The following is a 25,653-nucleotide window of genomic DNA, read 5'->3' as shown; positions in this document are numbered from 1 at the left end:
TTTAAGTAAGTAATCATGACAGAATTCAAGACGATGAAAACAAATTGGTAAATATATAGATTTACGATCACAATATACAAAAATATTCCGTGAATGGAAGGGCGGTTAGAAAAATATTTCCCCTACCTCTGAAGACTTGAAACCTCTTCGTGTGACTCATGCACAACAACAACAAGAAGAACTGAAAGGCGCCCCACGCACCTGACCAGCTCTTTCATGTCTCAGCTCACTCACCTATACGGAGCAATAACAGGGGCCCCTACTTCATAGGGAGCCCCCCCATTGGGGTTCACTGTCATTCACCTTAATTTACGCACTGAAGAGGAATCCCACAGGCTTTAAGTACTGTAGTTTCAATTAACATTCGCCTCTTTGAGCAAGGCTTCTGACCAAAAAAAGAACTTCAAATGTTGTCCTTGCTGTCAGGAATAGCGCACGGACAATGGGTGGACGCTGGGTTTAAAATAAGCAGCGCTAACGGGGGGTCTTTCACCTGCTAAGGAGATTGTCATTATCTGCAGGCAGAAGATGATTATCATGCGCAGAGATAATTGAGTCCTGCAAGTTGTCATAACTTCAAAGAGAGGGGGAAATGTGAGTTTGTTTTTGACCGATTTTACATTTGTAATGAAGCTGATGAGCCTTGAAGAATTGCTTAATTGTTATATTGTTGTAAATCATTATTCCAGCCTTTAATTCATGCCAAATTCTCATCGCATGCGTGCGCTTTGGCTGGATGAACGCAAATAGAAATGAGTAGTTAACGCTTTTTTAAGGTTTTCATCAGTTTGAATCACAGAATCCATGTTATGATAAGCTGATTTATAGTTGTATGTATGAGATGTGAGTTATGTTTGTTTCTCGCTTTAGTTTTGAGTAATTTCCTAAAGAGAGGAGGAGGAGGAGAAATTGGAGGAGGGGGAAAGCATCAGTCTTTTAACGCAGACGAACGTGTCGATTTGGGAGTGTCAGTGATCTTACTGAAATTGGATATTACAGCCTTAGAAAACAGAGGGGGCAAATGAAAAACAGAGTGAGGCATGATGCATACCTCGGCCCTTTTCTTTTAAAGCGACACTGAATCTCCGTGTCCAATCCATTACCGGAGGATGAAATTCAAAGTCAGAAATCTTGCTTAATGAGAAATAAATGAGTTGCATCACATGCTGTGTGCGTGGAGGCCCATTTACAAACACATATTTGTCAAATCAATTAAGTTTATGTTGCACCACGCTGGGCTAATAATTCATACAGTGTTAGGAAGTGGTGGACTGCGCGTGATATGCTACTTTATACTTCGACTCTACTACATTTCGGAGGGGTGTTGTACTTTTTTACCCAACTAAATATGACCCAGTGCTTGAGTTACTTACTCTGAAGTTTTAGCATATGAGATATATGATCAATGTATGAAGTTTGATGCACTGTTATTGAGTAAGCAACATGATAGGCCTCTAAAATTAATTCCATAACCGCTGCTTGCACGCTAATGCCTCTGTAATAATATTAAATAATACAGGCCGGTACATGATAAACATAGCACTCTGAAAAGTGCTATTTGGCACACAAAAAAGTACTTTTACTCCTGGTATTTTAACCTAATCCGTCTATTTTAATTAAGTTGAGTTTTTGAACGCTTGACTTTTACTCGTGGGGATTTGTTATAGCCTATACCGTGTTGTTATTATTTTTGAAAGATATTAGTACTCCTTCCGCTATCTGGATGTACTTTTGAGCCAAACATAATATAAAAAAATATGATTTTGTAAACTTTATTGTATTTTTCATACCATCAATTGAATATTATTTGATTCAAAAGTGAGTATGTAGTGATGTGTTATTGTACTCAGCATATTTATTCGTGGTAAAATCCTAACATCCGTGTAAGTTCATTTAGTTTATATATTTTTAAATATTAAAATGAATTCATTACATAATTATTAGTATATTTTTTATCACAATTTACGGATTCCTGACATAGTTTAAACGTTGAGAGTTTTGTGGTGAAGCCTAATGTATTACTGATAACTGACGAAGTATGACGTGGGAATACAAAACAAACCAGAAAGTCAGTATATGCTGTTCTTCTGTCAAATTGCTGTTGACTGACAGTTTCATGTTATGTTGCACCTCAGTAGCGAATAGGAATTCCTATTATTATATGTCTAGTATACATTAATGGTACACCTAAATATCTAATGAAATCCATTATAATTCATTTGGCCAGCCTTACAAAAACATATAGTGTGATTTTGTTTGTTGTCATGGCTAATTTGAAACACACATTTGCCTCCAACTATTTCCCAGTAATCAGTGTAACTGTGGCTAATTGAAAAATACAGCAAGGCCGACAGATACAATAGACTTTAGTGTTGCGCTGCTTCAACCCATCAGTTGAGACTTGTTTACTTTTTTATGTTCAAAGTATGAAAGAGAGGAAGGAAGTATATTTTTGAGGCAGTGTGACAGTTTAAATTTATGAGGCATGGAAGTTCGGGTTATTATACATAGGCCTACATTATATGCCCTAAAGATGAACCATTAATTAGACGGTGAATGGTGAGCATGTGTTTATATCTATTTTGTTTGAAAAAAAAAAAATCTTTTAAAGATTTTTATGAGGGGAAAATCTTGTGGCTGAATGGCTTAATTTAAGTCAACTAAAAGGGAGCCTTGTATGAGCAGGTAAACACACTATGAAAAATCTCACCCTGTGGTACTAAGAGCACATCAGCATCCAGCACCTATTGCATAAACAGCATTTGCTTTTAATCAAAACTCAACCACTACTCCGGCATAATCTGTTCAAATGAAGGTAATTCCAAGATACTATTTGCTCTTCTCAACAATATTCTCAGCCTCTCTCCCACCCCACCTGTACTCAACTGCTTTCTGTAGCTCCCTGATGTCCTTTTTCATTGAGAAAATTCAGCAGATCCACCTGCACTTGGGCCAAATCTCCTCCATCAGCACCTCCCTTGAACCCCCGTTTGACATCTCATTCATTCTCTTCCTTTCAGCTCCCCTCTGACTCAGATATTTCCGATTTTATCCGAAAGTCCAAGCCCTCCACCTGTCAGTTAGATCCTCTCCTCACAGTTCTGGTGAAAGCCTGCGTCCCCTCTCTGCTCCCCCTCATCTCTGCCATCATCCTCTCCTCACTCTCCACTGGAATCGTTCCTAAACGTTTCAAAACTGCTGCCATCACTCCAATATTGAAAAAACCTGGTGCTGACCCTAATAACTACAATAATCAAAATCACTAAGTACCTCCTCCTGACAGCCGATTTTGGTTTACTCACTATCTTCCTCCTCCTTGATCTGAGTGCAGCCTTTGTACACCATCTCTCACACTATCCTCCTCAACAGACTAGTCTCCATCGGTATCGAACACACACCCCTTGACTGGTTTAAAACCTACCTCTCAGGCCGCACTCAGTTCATACAACTCCAATCCTTCAGTTCCCAGTCGTCCCCCGTCAACACTGGTGTGCCCCAGGGCTCCGTCCTGGGGCCCCTACTCTTCATCATCTACCTCCTCCCCCTCGTCAATATCTTTCGCAAATATGACACCCATTTCCTCTGCTACGCGGATGACACCCAGCTCTACCTCTCCAGCAAACCCAATTCCACTCTCCCACCTTCCTCCCTCACTGACTGCCTCAGTGAACTCAAATCCTGGTTCTCCTCCAGCTTTCTCAAACTTGACAGTGATAAAACTGAAATCCTCCTCATTGGCACAAAATCAAGCCTTTCCAAAGCTGACAGTTTTTCCCTCATCATAGACCACTCCTGTGTTTCCCCCTCCCCTCGACAGCATATTATCTTTCCAATCACATATCAATAACATCACCCGGTCTGCATATTTCTATTTACATAATATTAATCACCCCCACCCCTCCCTCTCTCCCCACTCCACTGCTATCCTTGTCACCTCCCGCATGGATTACTACAACTCTCTCTTTGGTCTACCTCACAAATACCTCCAAAAACTTAAACTGGTTCAGAACTCTGCAGCTCCAATTGTCACCAGAACCCCCTCCATCCACCCACAAGGCCATCCACAACTTTCCCCCTCCTTATCTGTCTGACCTCCTCCACATCGCCAGCCCTTCCCATTTCCTCAGATCTGCCTCCTCCATCCACCTCTCTGTCCCCCACCCCACCCCCCACCCTTTCAGCAGCTCTGCTGCCCAACTCTGGAACTCACTTCCACTGGACATCAGGAACTTGGACTCTCTCCCTCTCTTCAAATCAAGGCTAAAAACTCACTTATTTAGAATTGCATACCCCACCTAACAAGAACTGCACTATCTCATTTTACCCCTTTTTTCTCATTTACACAGTATTTTATCTGTTTTGTTTCTTATTGTTTTTTTTATTTATTGTTTTATTTATTTATTATACGGTGTCCATGAGTGCCCAGAGAGGCGTCCTCAAATAAAATGTATTATTATTATTATTATTGTTATTATTATTAATTAAGCTTTAGTCACCACACGTTTAGACTGCTAGACCTACATGAGAAATGCAGCTAAACACAGAGCTGACACTGAGGGGAGGGATTACTGCTTTCATTTCTTTCTTTTTTTCCCCTTTTACTTTTTACAGCATGCAGCATCCTTTGTCTTCCAGTAGGGGGCAGATTTGATGCACAGCAGGATACTAAATGTGTCAAGTTGGATCATATTCAGTTATATTACCAGTCATTATGTAAGACCGAGCATGATAAAACACAGGCTTGGTAGCAGGCTATTCTATCAGCTGTACTGAGACAATGACTAAATGCAATGGGTATTCACGTTTCCTTTATTACTGAAATGTGTTTATGTATGTAAAACAGCATAACACACCAAGACCATTTCTCTGTGCAAATACATTTTGGTACTTTAACAACATCCACAGATTTTCATAAAAACCAACAACATTTTCTAAGTCCTCTGAAATAAATACAATATGCTTACATTTTGTCAAAGGTACCCCCGTTACTTGTGTCAAATAAGAGGGTGAAAGTGCATCATCTAGAAGTTGGGGTGGGGGGGAGAAAAAGGCTGAGTAGGATGATTGAATCAAGCAAGGTAATCAGATTGAGTGGGGTTATATTTAAGAATCATATCGAACTGTTTTTTTTGTTTTTTCCTCTCCTGAGCGGTGAGGTAGGGGATACAATGAGAGCGTGAGGGTAATAAGTGCTCGGTTAAAAAACTAAAAACAACTAAAAACACGTTGGTGTCCGAATTGAATTCATCTCAACACCTAGATGCTGACAATGGAGGGTTAGGGAGCCAGAGCATAACCCAGGAGTGCAATTCACATGCTCCATGGACCACAACCATGTTTGTCAGTGTAAGGGTTTGCCATAATCAAGAATGTTGTATTATAAATAAATAATTATATAGATTTAACAACAATGAAACACAGAATTCACCAACGCTTCACAATAATATTACATTTTCCCAGAATAGGCCCTTGAGTTGTAGGTTTTTTGATTATAGTGTGTCGTCTGAGGCTGATTTCACTGAAAAAGTTCATTCAGTGTTTGCTGTGATTCAGACACACGATGTAGACAATGCAAATAACATTACGTTTTGCTTTGTAAAGTTGAATATTTGACTTGTGCAGGTTCCGATTGTGCAGTGTACCTCTGTAATCTCAGCCACACAGCTGACGAGGCTCTTTTCTAGAGATAATTATCACACCTGACAATCTCATAAGGGGCCAGAAAGACACCAAAATGTATCGTTTTAGGAGTGGTTTCGCTGTGTCTCACCTGTCAAGATGTAGATACATTAGATTCTCACATGGGGTTCTGAAGGAAGCTAAAGAGTTAACTCAGACTTGGAAGCAGCTGACGGTGGACTTTAGCCTGGGATTACCTGTTAAAACACATTTAGACACCCATATCTTTCCCAACCTTTCTTCAAAGCCAGATGCAAAGACCCACATTTTTCATAAGTATAAAAAGGTGCTCGGGCTGGGAGGCAGCTCCATGTTGGAAACCCTGTTTTCAACTTCCGATGTGTAAATGATGTGACAGAAGGAGGAAATCCCTGCTGACACCGCAGCTGGATGCTGTCTGTTGCAGGGTTTTTGGGGAGGGGGGGGGGGGGGGGGGTCCGTGCATGATTTTAATCATGATTACTATGACATTTGCTTCATTCAGCAACGAGGTGAGGCACACAAGTCAAAGAGACACATTGTCCCTTATGTTTAAAAAAAAAAAAAAAAAAGGTAAAATAAAATGCATGGCCTTGACCTTTCAGTAGCCTAACATGCGCATAAGTAGCCAAACACAGGGTCAAAATCACAAGCTATCACTTTGTATCCCTATGAGCTTTGCCAGATAGAAAAACCTGGAAGAGGTGCAGTTTTCATTGTGACAGAAGGAAACAGTGCCATCCTGTAGGACAAGTTAAAGCACAGGGAGAAGGACTTCAAGCTTTATCACACCTAACCTGTACCACTCACCAGCTCTCTCTAGTACTTGTGGACTATTTACAGTTTGGATTGTGGACACGACTTATTTGCAATGGAGGCTCATCACCTTAAAAACTCAGAAGTGAATATTTGCCAAACATCTGTACAATACAATAGTGCTTTGTTGAGATATAAGAGTGAATCATCATGGACAGTTATCATACAGTAAGTGGCAGAGTGAGGGATATGCATATTTATCAGGATAGGGTGGGAAATAAGCACTTCACATTCAGTCATCAAAGCCAACCACAGCTTCACCCCTACATCAAGTAGTCTTGGACAAGTTCATTCATCAGGACGCCCAGTCAGCTGGGGCCCACTGCCATTTCAAATGAATAAACTTGAGGAAAAAAGATTATCAAGGATCATATCGGTGTCGGCCTATTGCTCCAAACAACAGGAAGGCCTTTTGGGTGTTTGCTATACTGATAAAAGGCCATTTAGGACGATATTTATTCCTAGAAAAAGTAAAGGGAGCAGGAGTATCAGTCGCCAGTATATGTACATAACCACACAACCCAACAGTACAACATCTCCATCAATAGTCAGCACAGCCAGCAGCCTATCAAGCGTTTCTCCTGGAGTTACTGGTAGCAGATGAGCGGCCTGTCTCATGGTCCGGTCTGTATTTAAGCCAGCAGATCAGCCATGTGACGACAACCGAGAACATGGCCAGGATGCTGGCTACCGACAAGCAAATGGGTCCCGCGGGCGAGGGAGGAATGCTGTGACTGTGCACAAAGATCAGGCCCATAAACAGCAACACCAGCATGGACAGGAAGGAGAAGATCACGCACACGCAGCCGGTGGTCAGCGCCACTCTCTTGCAGCTCTGACAGCTGTCGTAGCGCACCGAGTCCTGGGAGAGGGTTGTGACTGTGGACACGGTGGTGGACGCAGTCGCCTGGCTGGCGCTGGACGTCCCCGACGCCTCCTCCCGGCGGAGCGCAACGAGAGCCGGGTGCAGGGGGGGAGGGTACGGAGGCAAAGCGTCCTGAGGGAGAGGGTCCGAGTCTATGTAGAGGGGGAAATCCTCCGTCACCTTGGTGTTGTTGGGCAGGTTCTGTATCCGATAATCTGGCACCGGAGTCCGGTGGCGACAGACGGGGCAGCTGATGCGCCATGGCCGTTCTTCCCGGAGGTGAAGCGTGTTCAGGCACTCCTCGCAGAACGTGTGCAAGCACTCTAGGATCTTAGGAGCCCTGCGGTCAAGGTCGAAATAATTGTAGCAGATTTTGCATTCATACTCCTCGTAGGGGACCGCTGTGGGGGCCTCGCCTGGGGGTTCCGCTCCGTTTGATGCCAAATCTACCTCTGCCATGTCATCTTTCGCCATTCACACTCTCCGATGAACACAAAGGGAGCTGGCGGACAGATGCTGATGACGGCGCACGTCTCTCCTCCTCGCCCCCTCCTCTCCTCCCTGTTCATTGAAACGCCATCATCCCCGCAGACGCTGTTGATGTGTTTTTATAATCCCCTGCACAGAGTCCTTTATGGAGAGCAGGGCGCCCGCCGCTAGGTCTGAACGATCGGGATCCCGGTTAAATATTAAAAAGCTCTCGTTCGGTGTTTTCGGCTGTGTGGGAACGGATGATGTAATGGTGGTGACTCCGATGCGAGGGCTCATCCATCCAGAGAGCCCGAGCATCCCACAAACAGGGGGGGGGAGAGAGAGAGAGAGAGAGAGAAAGAGAGAGAGAGAGAGAGAGAGAGAGAGAGAGAGAGAGAGAGAGAGAGAGAGAGAGAGAGAGAGGGAGAGAGAGAGAGAAGCAGGCGGCGGTGTGTCGCCTTAAAGTCCAGTTAAAGAGAGACAATGTGTGTGTGTCTGTGTGTGTGTGTGTGTGTGTGTGTGTGTGTGTGTGTGTGTGTGTGTGTGTGTGTGTGTGTGCGTGTGTGCGTGTGTGTGTGTGTGTGTGTGTGTGTGTGTGTGTGTGTGTGGGTGGGTGGGTGGGTGGGTGTGTGGTCCAGGTATTCCTCACGTTATGGGGACATACATCGATTTACAGTCATGTTGTGGGGACTCGCCTCCTTTATGGAGACAAAAAGCAAGATTTGGTTAAAAGTTATGTTTCCAGCTCTATATTCTTTATTCTGGGGCTCCACTAAAGTATCTTTGCAATCTCCTTATCTAGCTCATACTGGTCCTTTATGCAGCCCCTCAGTTCAGCCTCTGTCTCTAACTGGCAGTTTTAGCTCCAGTCTCTTTGAGCCCAATCTGTTCTGATTGGCCATCCGTATCAGAATTGTGTTAAGTTACTGCTGATGAAAACCCAAATATTTCATGCTTTACTGCTTCATATGAAATACTTCTAAATGACTAAATTTACAGGATACTAAACATGTCCCGAGTTTGGTTGGTTGCGCTAAAAACCAGTGGACACAACAAGATATTGAGATATTTGGGTTAGAAATAATGTAGGGAGGAACAGTACAAGCAGAAACAGCCACAGCGATGATGATGTTTGATGAAGACACCTTCAACAGACCCTCAAAACAATGGAACAACACCATAATATTTACGGAGCGATTTTGATCATGATTGCAGTGACGTTTGCTTCATTCAGCAACGAGGTGAGGCACACAAGTCAAAGAGACACATTGTCCCTTATGTTAAAAAAGAAAAAGGGTAAAACAAAATGCATGGCCTTGACCTTTCAGTAGCCTAACATGCGCATAAGTAGCCAAACACAGGGTCAAAATCACAAGCTATCACTTTGTATCCCTAAAACCTGGAAGAGGTGCAGTTTTCATTGTGACAGAAGGAAACAGTGCCATCCTGTAGGACAAGTTAAAGCACGAGGAGATGGACTTCAAGAAAGGCTTGATCACACCTAACCTGTACCACTCACCAGCTCTCTCTAGTACTTGTGGACTATTTACAGTTTGGTTTGTGGACACAACTTATTTGCAATGGAGGCTCATCACCTTAAAAACTCAAAAGTGAATATTTACCAAACATCTGTACAATACAATAGTGCTTTGTCCCCCAAAACAATGGAAAAACACCATAACATTAGCGGAGCGGCGCAGTGAACTTACGTGCTGTGCATAGAGCAGATGGGCATATAAAGAAATCTGTCACAAGCTGACATCAGCTCAGGTGTAAAGTAGAAAAACAGTTGGAAACGGAGTGTTCAGAGGAGTTGATGCTTTTTGCTCACAGGGATTACTTCTACATACATATACCTCATTATTTGGCACTTTGGCCACATCTAGTATGAACATCCAACACTGTAACATTATATAACTGAAAATAAGGAAAAGCACAATAGGTCCCCTTTAAGGTCAGGGGAAGGGAAAGGGTTAGGCATGTGTTAGTTATGGTTAAGGTTAGGTTAAGTCTACAGGAAATGAATTTACGTAAATATGATGTCCTCTGAAGTGATGGAAACATGACTCTCTCTCTCTCTCAGTCTGAATGTGCGTGTGTGTGTGTGTGTTTGTGTGTGTTTGTGTGTGTGTATTCGTGTGTGTGTGCGTGTCCTCTGGCTGTTCAGGGACCAGCTATGACAGCCGTGCGCAATTACGTAGCCCACACAATACCAGACAATAGGATGTGCTAATTTGGTCAACTGGGGGCGTCAATTGACTGTTTCCTGTAACAAAGTGTGCCTTGACTCAGACAAAGAACCACCAAAAACTTCGAGCCAACCTTGCTTTGTCTTGCGTCACAAGGGACAGAATGAAACAATGACATTTAACTATATTATAAAATTTGACAATAGGAAGTCGCTCTAAAGCTTTTCAATTTCTCAACCATATAAGGGTGGAGGCTCCAGACATCTCAGTATGGTTTCTGTACAAAAACACACATATTTCATGGAAGCCTGTAATTTGAAGCTTTCTTTAGGTTATCTAAAATCCTTTTACATCAAGCTGTATGTCAAATTGATTCAATCACTGACACTGAACTATCAGGTATAAATATTTAATTTGACTTTTTTGTAATATTCAATAAAAGCTAAATAGCTATGATACATATTGTTTGTTACATGCTTTTATATATGTCCTGTGGTTCATATCTCTAAAATGATATTTCCTGCTTGATGTATGGATGTGTGGTGACATGACAATTGATGAGTGTCCTGGAAGGGACATATAGTTCTGAATCAGGGAGTAACATCACAGGCCAGAAACTCAAGGCAGGAAATTTGACCTTTTATGGAATTATGCTTATATAACTGTTTGGGAGAGTAAATAGTGGTGGGAGTGGATCCCTTTGTTGTTACTGTTGTATACTGGCGAATGTGGGCAATTTCTAGTAAACATTACCTCCTTGTTTTTTCCAGCACATCCGAGGACCTGCTGAAAGAATCCACTTTAGGGATAACTAGTCTAAATGATGGCCAGGAAGAGCTTCAGTCAGCCTACATGTACTGTATATGTGCTCAAGAATAGTCTAAATGTTGCTGCTTTGAAATGACTTTAAGCAATTAGCCAACAATTACTGGATCTCTGTCAGTGAGAGATTGATAACAGCTCTGGAACAACAGGAACAAGCCTAAAGCCTGTGACATCCTGCTGCTGCTGCTGCTGATGAGGGAGGATCAGCGAGTCTCTTATTTTACCTGAAAAATGTACTCATATTTTCTAGAAACAAGTTAATCAAATTTAATAAATTGAATTTCATGTCCTTCTCTCTCATCCACAATTTATCATTTTTATTTGTCTGTTTCTTTTGTCTTTTAATCTTCTTTCTAACCTAGTTTTAGTCCAGCTTTTATTAAACTTCATCTTTTATTTCATTTGACTTCTCTTTTTTCTTTTTAATCTAGATTTTAACCTAGATTTTTTTACTCTTACTTTACATTTTTTTCTCATTCTCTCTTATTCTAGCCTACTTATTTATTTAATTATTTTATCTTTTACTTATTTTATTTAAATGTTCGAAAAAAATAATTCTTATTTTCTCTTGCGTGCATTGGTGTAAGTTTTTGTCTTTTAATCTGTTCTTTGTTTTTATTACCTTGATTATGTTATTATCAGCTTGTCAATCAGCTAACTGTAAAACACTTGGAACTACACTAGCCTATATTAAAGGTGCTATATAAATAAAGTTGGATTGATTGATTGATTGATTGATTGACACACACACACACACACACACACACACACACACACACACACACACACACACACACACACACACACACACACACACACACACACACACACACACGTATATATGCATGTAGTGTAAAATCATTAGCCAGGATAAGGGGGAAAACAAATGACTGGGTCAGAGGTTTATGATAGGCCAAAATATTGGCCATTGATTGTTATCCTATCCTAGACTCATTCCAATATTCTTATTTGGCTGTTTTAATTGCATGACCTAGTTTTGGACCACTGGACTGTTACTTCTTCTGCTACTATCATGGGCGGCCCATGCAATAAATCATCCTTCCGCTTGCCGTAAATTCTTGTGTGAACCATTTCAGTGTAAAGGTCGGACAAACATTATACAAACATACTTCAAACTATTGGTCCCGCCTGCTTCTAACCCCGCCCCGCCGCGCACACCTGTGACACAGAGCGGCCGCACCTGTACGCAGCTCTGCAGCCTTCCCCTTGTGATGCGTCCTGTCTGGGCAGATATTACCTTACATGATTACTTCTGATTTAAAATCCACATTAAGCAGCAGTGAAGCTTCATTTGTCTTAAGATGCTGGAGCTGCTGGCTGACCTCCATGACTCGGAGCTTGTGGCGGGGTTCCAGAGACGATGCGGACTCTTCCTCGCCGAAGCCGGGCATCACAGCCAAGAGATGACCCGCTCTGAGACTGAAACACCTGACCAAGATGAGAAACCACGTGGACAGCTGAGGAGAAGTTGGGAGCACCAGGACAACAATTCAAATTATAAATACAAGGAAAATGGATGTACAACTGGTGTAAGTGTTAAACTGCGAAAAACTGGTTATCTCAGTGTCAGTGAACTCATCTTTAAAACGATATGTTAATTAAAATAAGAAACCAACACTTCTGCTGGATTAAATTGCATTGGATTACATGCAAACATTAGTGGGTATAATAACATAAATTAATAATTTAAAGGAATAAATTAAGATATTTTTTTATATATGACAGCTCAGTGCAAGCCTTAATTATAAAACTGCCGAAAAAGTCTTAAAAATGGGAAGTAAGAGTTAAACCATACAATAGACGCTCTTAGATTTGAGGATTTACTAAAACGAACGTTTGGATTTATTACAGATTGTGAAAACCAAGCTCTGACTGGCTTTTCTCGTTTGTCTAGCTGTTTCTGTCAGCCCCCACATCCTCATCTCTCATCTGCACAATGACAAGCTGTGTTTACATTCTTTAGTCTCCCTTTTCTGGGACAGATTATGTATTAAAAGTGAGTTACTTTCTAGCATAGGAACTTCAGTTCATGATCATGTCAATGGAACACTTATAGAGTGTTGTTAAATGTGGCCTCTGTATGGCTGTTCTTTTAATATGCCTCTTCTGAGTATCATAACCTTTTGAAAGTACACGACTAGATTGCTTAACTACTCCTTTTAAAGTAGGATCATGGTGCTTACACAAAGACAATAGCCATAAAAACACTAGGTACTTTATAAATGCCATGTGCTTAAATCAGCTGAGTAAAGACATTATATGTTGGATATAATACTCAAAATGTAAGAAAGGGTTGCAGAGAAGATTCGGGTGTGTCTGTAATATGGGGTGTGACTGCAAGATTAGTTGGGAAATCTAAATGTACCTAAAACTGTGATTGCATTATGCGGTATATAACAGGCATGTCCAAACTATTCCATGAAGGGTCGTGTGGCTGCAGGTTTGATTCATTTAATCCACTGATCTCAGTCTTCAGACAGGTGATTGGTCAAATCATTTGCGCCCTTGATTGGTTTGGAACAAAAACCTGCAGATACACAGCCCTTTATGGATTGGTTTAGACATGCCTGGTATATGACACAACTGAGTACACGTCAACATTATACAATAATTGCAGTATTATTAGGGCGAGGTGTCGGGTGTTTGAGCTTATTTGTAATTAAAAACAAACAGGGTAGATAGACTACATTGAAAATACAGGCCTCAATGTAACAAAAATGAGTATACCTGAGTAGACTAATTGCCTGAAGAAGGTTGTAAAAACAACCTGTGAACACAACTCTCTCCACTTTGGCCTGGGTTGTGTCTAATGCAACATGGCTCCCCATGGTAACAGACCACCTGAACAAGTAAGAAACCAGATTGTAAGACTTCATGAAGATGGGAGGCAGGGGAAGATCTAGAACATTTTTGATGGGGGCGCAGGGCCAGGCTGGGGCACAGTCTCAGGAAGGGTGGCACATATAGAGAAAAAAAACGGATCTAGACTCGTAATAATAATAAATGATACAGTATTGATGCCAAAACTGTTTCTACTGAAGGTCCACCCACCTTCTTAGTTTCGATGAGTTTGTTCACTCTGACACAGTGCTTGAATGAACCCCAGTGTGGAACACATGGTGCTCACTAATCACAACAGAGGCCAAGGGCGAGTGTAGAACATTTTTGATGGTGGGTCAGACTGGACAGAGTGAAGATAATGCCTCATGCAAACAATTAAATAATTTGGCGAATATCAAATCACAGAAAAATGTTCATTTTGGATAGGAAAACAATTCTACTAGCAGAAAATGTATAACAACCAAGTACATTCCAACAGTGGTGGTGGGGGGGGCACCTGGGGTGGCCAATCAGATTCCAGGGGGGGCCAGTGCCACCCCCGGCCACCATGTTGGCTCCGCCTTTTAAGGGGGATGGTAAAAGATCATCAGTAGGGTACTAAACAGAAGCCAAAACACAGTTGCAACAGTGTTTAGAAGGTAAAGGAGGACCCATACTCCCAATAACACAAGGCGCAGTGGCCGTCTGACTATGCACAATTCACTATTTACACAACCTTGCACTGAAAAACAGACAGGCGAGTACTTCTGACTTGGCGCAAAGGATTATGTGTGAAAACTGGTGTTTCAGTGACTGCTCAGACAGTGCAACGGACATTCCATGAAGTCAACCGTTGCTCACCAAATGGCACAAAACTGCAAGATTAAACTTTGCCAAAGAACATGAAAAGGAGCCTAATGAATATTGGCTGCACATGCTTTATCCTAATGAGTTTGGATCAGATGGGGTCCAGCATGTTTGGCGTAGACCTGGTCTGGACAACCACGGTAACTGCATGTAGTGCCAACTATGAAACATGGAGGTGGGTCACCATGAATGAAAGTGTATATACCCAATGTCAATGATCCCAAACACACCATAAAACTCACAGTAGAGTTATTAGAGAAGACAAAAGAGTCCTAGACAAGTATGTCCCCTGACCTGACTCCAATAGAGTACCTGAAGAGTATTTTCTCACTGATGAAGGGTGAGCTAAATTTTGTTGCAGTTCTTTCTTAAATATGGACCTTTCATTATAGTCTAATTACTCACACATTCTGGTGTTTTCAAGTGAGTTGGCTTAATTGTCTAAAAAATGTATTAAGTGGAAAGGATTTGTAATTATTCAACTTTTTAGTGATATTGACAAGGGTTGTACTCAGTTTTGTTATGTACTGTATCTCATATTCATAATATTCACAGGTGTTTATTCTGTGCAGGCATGCAGCAAGCCTCAGTATGAAGTGAAGAACTGGCCGCTGCACTTCCTCTTCCTCTTTTCGTCCGGACTGGGCCACGAAATCTTCTACATCACCTTTCTGCCCTGCATACACTGGAACCTCGACCCCTTCCTCTGCCGACGCCTTGTCAATATGTGGACTGTGAGTCATAGCTTGAGAGTGTGTGTGTGTGTGTGTGTGTGTGTGTGTGTGTGTGTGTGTGTGTGAACATGTCAGTCAGACCACTTCAGCATGCCCTTGCACCAGACTCCGCTCTAATGTCCATCCAGTTTCACAATGCCACCTCTCTTCTCTCTGCAGTTCCGTCTCTCTCTTTCTTCACCTTTAGACCTCCTTTCATCCTTCAACCCCCCCACCCCCACCCCCTCACGTGACCTGTCTATGACACCACCATGTCCATATATCCCCAGGCCCGGGGCCACCGGGGCCAGGCTGACCGGGGGCCCCTGACATGGTGAGAGGCCACACATGAGGACATATCAGTGGCAAAAGACTGTTAGGATCGCCCCTTTTTTTTTTTTTTAGATGTATGTTCTGACAGAATCTAGCACAATATAACAGACCCTCAAAACATGTCAAACTTGTTCCCAGATAGTGTATTTGACACTTCCAGAGACACACAGACAGACACAGACAGCCATAAGCCCTCGCTCCTGCAGAGTGTGTGACGGGCAGTTTGTTTTTGTGCCCTTTGTGTCCCCGCCTCGAGCGCTTGGTGGGTGCCCTGTGTCTGAACCCCTTGTTTGCCCCCCCCCCCCCAGGGGTAGCAGTAGCATTCTTCTGGCATCTTGGCTACACCAGGCCCCTGTGTGAACTCCTCTCCAACACACATAAACAACAACACACACACATGCACACACTCCCCATCTCCGCCTGCTAAACACACTCATTCCCCTCCCTCTAGTTAGACATTACCAGCTTTACCCCGTGTTCTCCTCCCCCTAGTCTACCAGCAGAGTGTTTTATTGGCCTCATCAGCGCTCTGAGCTTTTTCTCTCTGGACCAGCCATTTGGTCTGTCAGCCCTCGGGGCGCATCACCCCGCACTTCTAACTTCTAACAGCACCCTGCCATTGTGCCAGTGGAGTTATCTAAGGTTCACGGGGGGCTCTCTACTCTCTACTCTCTCCTGTCTATCTTTCTCTCACACACACACATACACATACACACAGAACTCGATTGAAGTGCACCCATGCAAATTAAGACTTGTATGCATGAGCAAACGCATTACAGGCCCATGAATGACATGCACACACACACACACACACACACACACACACACACACACACGTACCCATGTGTCCTTCACTACCCTCTGTTGGCTTTACTTGCAAAGTGACTTTGGTTGACTTAGAAAACAGTTACTGTCATTAACCATATGGTCATGAATTACATCGTCCTGTTGTATGGTATCACTGTACCGCAGTGTTATGCAAATGATACACCTACCTGTGCTGTCTGTAAATCTCATCTTATACTTTAACATAATGGCACATAGGTCATACACTAAAAGATGGATATTTGGAGAATGTTTAGAGTGAAACTAAGCACTGGGGTCAGGAATATTGGTGCGTTGGGACAAATAAACTGGGCTCCATACAGGTTTTACTGGTGTAATAACATTTTTTATGTGTTTTTTGGTATTTTAGCATTTTATTTAATCCTTAAATGTGCAGAGAGAGGATGACATAAAACAAAGTTCTGCAAAATGTAGCCTTGTTATGCTAGATGTTCATAATACTTTGAAATAACCAGGACAAAAATGAGATGAAGGATTGTATTTAGAAAAAGAGGGTCCACTCAGTAAAGCAGAAACTGTACAAAACTCTGGACAGAATCATTCTGGACAAAAAAAAGAAGTTTATGACACACAAGAGGATTGTAAGTCAATGAACAGGTCAGCAATGACTGAGCACAACTTTAAAAACGGTACCCAGAAGATCAAAAGATTCTGCAGTCTAATTAAGGCCAATCTCAGTAAATGCAGAAACCATGCTGTGGGGATTTGGGATATTAGCTTAAGACTCATATTATGGAGGAACGTATAAAAATTTCATTTTCAATTCAACAGAGCCGACAGCAGCATGACTCTCAAAATACCCGTTTACTGTTGAGTTCCACTGTCAACTAGTTGCTCTACAACTTAAGACATTTAAGGGCAAAATACTGCTTTAATGTGTCAAATATTATCCCCAGTGTATGTGAGTAGAATTCTCATTTTTAGTCACTTTGTGGTCACTTTTTTGTTGTTGTGGTTTTTTAACTGGCCCGAATGACGCGTCACAAATATGAACTAATAACCCAACCCGCTATTTATCATGTCACTAAAGGAAAAAAGTAAAAGTGTGTGTGTGTGTGTGTGTGTGTATGTGTGTTCTCCACACAAACAGTGACCTCTGTAATAGCCCATCTTACCAGCATACACACACACACACACACACACACACACACACACACACACACACACACACACACACACACACACACACACACACACACACACAGGCTCGGTCTGATCCACATGTTGACAGATCAAAGTCCAAAGCCACACTGGCCTCGATCAATACACTTATTCATAAGGAAACACACACGCACACATACACACTCCAGTGGTTGTGTGTATATGTGTATTTTGACCTGACTTTAACTCTTCCTTTAATGTGACCAGACAGTCCCATGGCCAGTCCTTTTGATGTAACTAGTACAAAGACACCAATGAGAGGCTGGCGTGCTGGCTTTACTAGAGGCAGCTGAATATGATGTTTGTGTTAATGGTGAGGGCAGGGGGGGGGGCAGGATGGGGGTATCATATCATGCAAGCACTTGAGCTGCTGGGCAGCCTCATTGTTCAAAAGCAGAGGATGGAACATAGTAGATGATGCATACACAGTATGGCTTGTTGCATGAATACAGACTCGTGGTGAATGGATGAGGTCAGGCGTGCTTAATGGGTTCAGCCTAGTCTGTTATCTGTTTATTGTCTACTTCATGGTACCAATTATTATCTGTGTTTGTGTCTAGGTGCAGCTTATGTAGGCAGATGCAAATATTTGAATAATAAGCATTACACTGGTGAGATGGAAAAGAGAGGTTTAGCTTTTGGAATGAATAAGGTGATTAATGTGGAAAAGATAAATGTCATTCTCATCATCTTTTTACACTGGCCAAACCTATCATTTGGTCTAGGGCTGCTGAGGCACCTTAGTTCCTAGTAATATACGGATGATTAATACTATTCTCATGTTAAAGTATAGAGTGCGAAGGGAGTTGAATAGCTTAGCTTAGCAAAGAGACTGGAAGGAGAGGGAAACAGCTAGCCTCGCTCTCTCAAACGATGATACATATACGTTTCTAGCTCCTCTAGGTACAAATTTTCCTTATTGGAGATGAATGGTTAGATAGATAAGTGGCAACAATTGGACATCGCTACAGATTTAATATAATATAGATTAAGCAAACAACATGCAACGTATTCATGAACTTCACAGCTGCTGTCATGTCTGTTTCTGTCGTACTAGGCTAGTTGTTTTTGCTCTAGCTCTGCATGCACTGACACATCAGTGGTAGGCCTAACACTTCTTTAATAACTCTTGGCAAGAGCGTAAGCAGCTTAGTAAGTGAATGTCTGAAAATGTCAAACTACTCCTATAAGGAAAAATCTTAATGCTATAACAGATGGTGATGATATTTTAGACAGAACACACAACCCTAGCCTCAATCCTGTCATACAACACCTTTGGGAGGCAGGCCTTGTTTCCCACAACCTCACCAAGACCTAGCAAATCTCAGCAGCCATGTTCCAAATTCTTGTGGAAAGTCTGACATCAGAGGAGTGGAGTCCATGATTTTGGATTTACATGTCCAACATTCAGGTGTGTCCATACTTTTGGCCTTGTAGTGTTATTGAATTTCAATCTCTGCCTCTGTCACATTCTCCGTCTTCTCTTTCTCTATCTCTGAGCCTCTTTGTCTCTCTATATCTACAAGTTGCTGCACTAACAGCGGGTCAGTGGACCTACTTTTATATCTCATTTGCCATGGAAACAAGTATTTCCTGATTGCAGTGTCAGTAGAGATGGTAATAACAACCTCTTTATTCTCTCCCTTAAACACACACATTAGTGTCCTGCTCCCTCTCTCTCTGAGCTGCCTCCTTGCTCCTCGCTAAGACAGCCATTCATTAAATATACAAGGCAGAGCTTTAAATAAACCTGGAGCTGGAGCAGGCTGCCCCTTCCGAGGGTCGCTGGGGATCTCATGAAAGAGAATAGGCAGCACATTTGGCAGGGCACACACACACACACAGACACACACACACACCTCCCTGTACCTATACACCAACCCATACGAACACCTTGCACTGACTGTGTCATTGTGTCAAGAGCCCTTTGTCTGGCTGAAGACGCTGTGTCAGCAAACCCTGCCTTCTTCAATTTTCAGTTTCTTACAATAGATTTTGTTACCGTATGACTGCAGCATCCGCACTCTACACCAGGGTGGGTCTCCACTCTTGTGCATTTTTTCCCTTATTTTTTCTATTGAGCGGGAAAGGTGATTACTTATTTATAAGAGCATGTGGTTAGTTTTAGAGCATAGCTTAACCCGGATGTTGCTTCCTCTACTCATTATTTTATTATCAACTCCTTCCATCTCTAATTTCTGCTTTTTGCCGCACACTGCAGTGCGCTTCTGTTTCCCATTTTGTTATATAAATGTAATGATGCCGCAGACTGATTTTTATAGTAGTATAGCTGATAAATGAATACTGCATGAAGACAACTATATTGGGAAAGAAAAATACCACACTGGGATGGTTAAATTACTTACTTAGTCGGAATCTGTCAATCAGATTCTTTATCTTACAAGTGCTAGGTCAGACAGATCTAGTTGCTAGCCATAGATTTAAATCCTCGGTATCTATCATTTTCCTTTCCCCAGATGGTGATGTACATCGGCCAGGTAATGAAGGATGTGCTAAAGCTGCCTCGCCCTTGCTCGCCCCCTGTGGTCAAGCTGGAGACACGAGTCGACGCTGAATACGGGCTGCCCTCCACCCACGCCATGGCCGCCATCGCCATCTCCTTCACATTTTTACTGAGCGCCCCCTCCAGGATACAGGTGAGCATCATCGATAGCTGTGATTAAACTCTTGGCTGTTGGGAGCCCGTGATCAGGTGACCAAGGTCCCATATAGGTCTCCTGATGCCACCTGAACCCAGGCCTGTCACAATAATTACGTTATTGATTTATCGTATAATAACGTAATCATCATGTCTGTATATTGACTTATCATATGATACATGGACCCGGCCCATAATGGCAGTTTGTGTTTTTAGAGTCTAGTCTAGCGCCCAATGTCCAATCCCACCCCCGCCCCCCTTGCATTATTATGCTATAATATTATCATTATATCAGTGATATAAAATCTTCAAATGACAATAATATCGTTTATCGTGATTATTTCTGAGACAATATATCGTCCAATAAAATGAGTTATCGTGACTGTCCTACCTGAAATAGCTCAACAGTAAAATACATTTGAAAATTAGAAAAGAAAGTGAGTGGAACCTTTTGAAGTTTAAATATTCTAACCTTTATGCAGTCCAGCAGAGTTTTGACATGACAAATGCCTCAACAACTATGGGATGGATTGCCATGAAATCTTGCATGGTTCACCAGCAGGTCAAAGTGTTCATTCTAGTCAAAAATGACAATGACAGACAATCATGCTCACCAAGAATTCACTGTATCCTAATGACTTTGGTGATCACTTTGGTGATCTGATAACAACTCCATGTGGTTGACTTTTGGTTGGTTGTTTTGATTTGAAATGTCTTGACTAGTAGCTGAATTGCCATGAAATTTGGTAAAGCCAAGGCATCTATGTCCTCTTCAGGATGAATTGTAATCAGTGTAGCGATGCCCCAACTTTTATCTAGCGCCATCATATCAGGTCAAAATTTTACTTATCTGCAAAACTGGTGACCTTCCCATCAGCCTCAGCTAAAGTAAGGTGCTAACATTGGTACAGTAACATTGTCATTGTGAGCATATTAGCATAATGCATTTAAATAAGAGCAAATCTGTGCCTCACAGAGCTGTTAGCATGTAGACAATTACTCTTGTTGTCATGGTTTTGCTCAATAATAATAATAATAATACTAATGGGTAATAGGTTGGTGGAATACTTGCACACACAGAAACCTGATGAGTAAAAACACCCCACTTTAAGCCGGAGCAGTCAAATTAAGCTCATACCTGTCAGGAAAATTAGATCAAGTGGCTGCAGTCCAGCTTGTCTTGATGAATAATGTTATTGCTGAAATTGTAATAATAATTGGTTACACTGCTCATTACGATGAAAACGATATTACTGCCATCGCTGATGCAAATGGTGTACCTCCACCTCATTAGAGCTTCTGCCCTGTGAGGCTAAGTGGATGTTGAACTGTAATTCTGACCCGGGCATCTCATTAGCCGTGCTATTAAACTGCCATTGGATTATATTGATCCCTTTTTAGATTAGCGGGGCACCAATCCGTGTTATCTCGGTCAAGCCAATTGAGCGGCGTCTCTCTCAAATCAAAGTAGGACTTGGGGAGCCTGTTGATGGCAGCTTGAGTGGGAAGAAGGGAGTGGCCCCGCTGTCCATCACCGAGCCCTGACTGAGCCGTTGGACAATGGTCAGGGAGGGGCGGGGCCAGCAGTCACCATCAGTCACCATCAGCTAGACCCGTTGAGCTGCTGTTTGGTCTTCTGATGGACTCAAGTGAGTCAATGACTGTCAGTCCACATCTCCACCTCCCTCCTCTTCCCCTCTTCATGTCTCCCACTCTTACCGCCAAGTCAATAAAACACTCAATCACAGGCTCACTTAATCAAGTTCTGTGTTTTAATGAAGAATTGAGCGAAAGCGGTCAGTAGTTTCCGGGCTTTGAGGCTGTCAGGCTGATTTGCGGTGGGATCATTTCGACTATTTGCGGTTACATTACAGTGTTCTCCTCAAGGTCAGAGGAATCATCTCAACAATCCGAGACACCCGTGTACAGTAGAGCACTTAAATGCGGCCCTAAAATTCCACCCTGAAAAGAAAAGAGCACACATAGCTACAGATGAGTAGCTGTGCTGTTGCAGTGGACCCCTGAATAGCCACAAGGCCTTGGGGCTAACTCGCCCGGTTCCCGGAGCAGGTCAGAGGTCACGACAGTCAATCACAGAGTGACCCCCTCCTGTCCCCGGCATCCTTTGTGACCATTAGAAAAAACCTCTCTTCATGAACTACCAGTGAATAGGCTTCCAGCTGCAAAAGACAGGAAAAGACACAGGAAAAAAGGCAGAGAGGAGGAGGAGGAGGAGGAGGAGGAGGTGGAGGAGGGGGAACAGGAGGGGAGGGTGGAGGAGGTGAATGAATACAGAAGGCCTCTCTTCTCACTGTTATTGAAATGGAGGGGGGAACAAAACCTGCGGCCGTAGGTAAAGGAGGGAGGGAAAGAGAGGATGGAGAGACAGTAGAGGAATAAAGGAGCGGTGACTTGATGACGGGCAGTACGTCAAACTGCCAGAATAGACGACTGGCAGAGAAAGGACTTACACGTCACCTTTTTAAGAGGACTGACCAATGGATGATTTCAAACTAACAGGAAAAAGAGGAGGATGGGGGCGAAAGAACATTTAAAAAAAAAGTGGAGATGCTTGTTGTGCCTGCATGAAGGAATGTTGGGAATTTGAGGCACATGTGACACACGACATTCCACTTTCACAGATTTCATCTTTTGTACCCGCTTAATCAGGGAGGGGTGTTTGTCTCTGTGTGTGTGTGTGAGGTACCTACATATCGGTCACATGTTTTTGTGTCTCAGTTCCAGTTTGAGGTGGGTCTGCTGCTGGCTGTGACGCTGTCCTCCTTGGTGTGTCTGAGCCGCCTCTACACTGGCATGCATTCAGTTTTGGTGAGCTAGTCCCTACACACACATACACACACACACACACACACACACACACACACACACACACACACACACACACACACACACACACACACACACACACACACACACACACACACACACACACACACACACACACACACACACACACACACACACACCAGCATTAAACATTCAAGCTTAAAGCAGGATTCATTATTCATACCTATGTCTGGTTAAACTGTCTGGCGGAGGCTTGACCCAGGCTTCTTGATTCAGGAGGCACTTTATGCTGCTCTTTCTTTCGTTGGAAAATCCTGACACCACAATAGTGACAGTTACTCCTTATTAATTTAGTTCAAGCACACATTAATCAGGGCGGCCTCACCGTTAAACACTGCTTCATGAGACGAACTGACCACGATTTATGCAGGGAATATTATATAATGCACGGCACAAACCCTTCCTCAGCATGATTATTGTTAGAGACATTAATTGGTTATTAATTAAGTCTGGTGTATGACATCAATAGTAACAGGACTAGCCCTTAAAAATCTGTAGAATAACACAATGAAATAAAAAAAATACAATATTTCCTTGTGAGTATTTACAATTAAAACTTAATTTCAATCATTATGTGTAGGAATCAATCCAAAGAGCTTCCCTCTGGAGCTACAGTGTCTCTATTCCCTCCATGTTCTGGCATATTAACCACCTCTATGCCTATAAATCTGATCTCATTAAAATGCTAAGTGACTGGAAATTTAATCTATGATAACAAATTGTTGTGTAGTTGGTAGTGCCCTACCAACAGAAATGAAATTGCATGGACACCTTTAGAATATAAATGTGCTAATATGTTCCTTTTAATCAGATTGGCTTGGGGCAGTTACAAAACTAGGAGATTTCTTTCCAGACAAATAGGATTAAACTAAATAATCTCTTACTACAAAATACAATATACATGACTCACCTGGGGATTACTGGATAGAATGTGCCAATGTTTGTTTTTGGTTTTTCGCACATTTTAAAATATCACCAGAGATGGAGCTGTAAGTGTTTACAATAGAGTTACTCTAGAATGAAGGCCTTATATGTGGAGATAAAACTGCTGTGTTACTGTTTAAAAGGTTAAATCAATAACATTGATGTTGTAATCTGTCCTGAAACAGTCCATATAAATGCTTTGCATAAACATTAAAGGGACCCCTGGGTATCATAGGTGTCTTGCACTGAGATACTGACTGTAGGGTAGTGACTTCCCCCGCATGGTGACAAGACTTCAACAAATCACTACGCCTGGTGAAGAAATATTCCAGCACATAATCTGTTAAAGAACCATCTGTAGTTTATACATTTTAATTTTACATTGGAAACCAACTATAATGTGTTAGAGCCAGGGTAGTCATTTAGAATTTAAGACAATAAAAACAATGAAATACTGTTATTCTGCTTTCAGGATGTGATCTGTGGCGCTCTGATCTCAGCTGTCATCTTGTTCCTCACATACCCCTATTGGGAAACCTTCGACCATTTCCAGCTCACCAGCTGCATCTCCCCCATCGTAGCATTGGTACTGCCCCTCTTCCTCAGCTACACATACCCAGAGCTGGACCATTACAGCACCACCCGAGGGGACACCACCACTATCTTAGGCGTAGGGGCCGGGTGCTCTGTTGGATACTGGGTGAACGAGCAGCTGGGGCAGACTTTTGAGCCCCAAGGGGTGTTACCTGTACCCCTGCCCACACTAACAATGAATGCACTGGCATTAGGCGCCGTCCGCTTCCTTTTGGGAGTCGTAGCATTAGTGGGAACTCGGCAAGTGGTGAAAACAGTGAGCCTGCAGGTGTTGTACTCGTGGTACAAAGTGCCGAAAAATGACCAGAGTGCCAGGAGGAGGAAAGAGATTGAAGTGCCATACAAGTTTACCACATATACAGCTGTTGGACTTGTTAATTCTATACTGGTCAATAGGGCCTTCATTCTACTGGGGCTACTATGACCATGTTAACACAAGACTAGTGTATAGAAATCTGAATTTTCAATGACGAAACTGTACCTCATATTTATTTAAAATATTTTATACACAATGTTCTCATAAAAGCAGCTCCTACTAGGAATGATTCACAGGTGTGCTTGTGACTGACCTGTAACTTGAGCTGAAAGCAAACTATGTTTTGTTCACGTTACAATAAAGTTTTTACCACTTAATTCTCAGTTGGATCATTTTTTTTAAATAATTTTGAAGCACTTTTTTTTCTTTCCCTGTCACTTCTTGAAATGGGAGAACCCAGACAAGCTTGTAACCAGTCATGACTATCAGATAAAAACCAGTTTAACCGATCCCCTATATCAATAGGCGAGTTTCAACAGGTCATCTATTGCATCATACTCTGGTTACACTGAGGACTATCAGTGCGAGAATGAAAGGGTTAATGTCACTTTGCTACTGTAGCGTTTGAAGGAATGCCGGAACGCCTGTCAGACTTCATTTACGAGACGCCTTATCTGCCTGGCTCCCTTTCATATGTGACGCTATTGGCTGCAAGAAACTCCCTCTGAATAAGCAATAGAGCAAAAGATCTCACAGCATTAACAGAT

General features: G+C 42.4%; 2 protein-coding genes across 4 annotated transcripts; one reads left to right on the top strand and one right to left on the bottom strand.

Annotated features, from left to right (window-relative positions):
- Positions 1–6,251: 6,251 nt before the first annotated feature.
- On the bottom strand, positions 6,252–7,952 carry LOC133980729 (E3 ubiquitin-protein ligase RNF182). The gene has a single exon (XM_062419511.1). It carries the CDS (start codon positions 7,811–7,813, stop codon positions 7,043–7,045), a length of 771 nt encoding a protein of 256 aa, XP_062275495.1. The 5' UTR covers positions 7,814–7,952; the 3' UTR covers positions 6,252–7,042.
- Positions 7,953–12,146: 4,194 nt separating this feature from the next.
- sgpp2 (sphingosine-1-phosphate phosphatase 2) lies at positions 12,147–25,054 on the top strand. Of its 3 annotated transcripts, XM_062419230.1 has the most exons (6): positions 12,147–12,374; positions 13,478–13,486; positions 15,117–15,266; positions 20,063–20,242; positions 22,984–23,073; positions 24,509–25,054. In XM_062419230.1, exons 1-6 carry the CDS (start codon positions 12,147–12,149, stop codon positions 25,052–25,054), a joined length of 1,203 nt encoding a protein of 400 aa, XP_062275214.1. The 3 variants fall into 3 exon arrangements, with proteins under 3 accessions (XP_062275214.1, XP_062275212.1, XP_062275213.1); XM_062419228.1 differs by lacking the exon at positions 13,478–13,486 and having other exon boundaries at positions 15,105–15,266; XM_062419229.1 differs by lacking the exon at positions 13,478–13,486 and having other exon boundaries at positions 12,147–12,380.
- The last annotated feature ends 599 nt before the right edge of the window (positions 25,055–25,653 follow it).

The sequence above is a fragment of the Scomber scombrus genome, chromosome 5, assembly GCF_963691925.1.
Source record: "Scomber scombrus chromosome 5, fScoSco1.1, whole genome shotgun sequence".
Lineage (NCBI taxonomy): Eukaryota > Metazoa > Chordata > Actinopteri > Scombriformes > Scombridae > Scomber > Scomber scombrus.
Note: the sequence above shows the minus strand (reverse complement) of the source record. Positions and strands in the feature narration are given on the sequence as shown.

What these genes read in the sequence shown, in the direction of transcription:
- LOC133980729 (XM_062419511.1), bottom strand. Translation starts at nt 7,813, where the DNA reads ATGGCGAAAGATGACATGGCAGAGGTAGATTTGGCATCAAACGGAGCG.
- sgpp2 (XM_062419228.1), top strand. Translation starts at nt 12,147, where the DNA reads ATGCTGGAGCTGCTGGCTGACCTCCATGACTCGGAGCTTGTGGCGGGG. An exon ending in GCCTTGTCAATATGTGGACT is followed by an intron (nt 15,267 to 20,062) that starts GTGAGTCATAGC and finishes TCCTTTCCCCAG; the next exon opens with ATGGTGATGTACATCGGCCA. An exon ending in CTGGCATGCATTCAGTTTTG is followed by an intron (nt 23,074 to 24,508) that starts GTGAGCTAGTCC and finishes TTCTGCTTTCAG; the next exon opens with GATGTGATCTGTGGCGCTCT.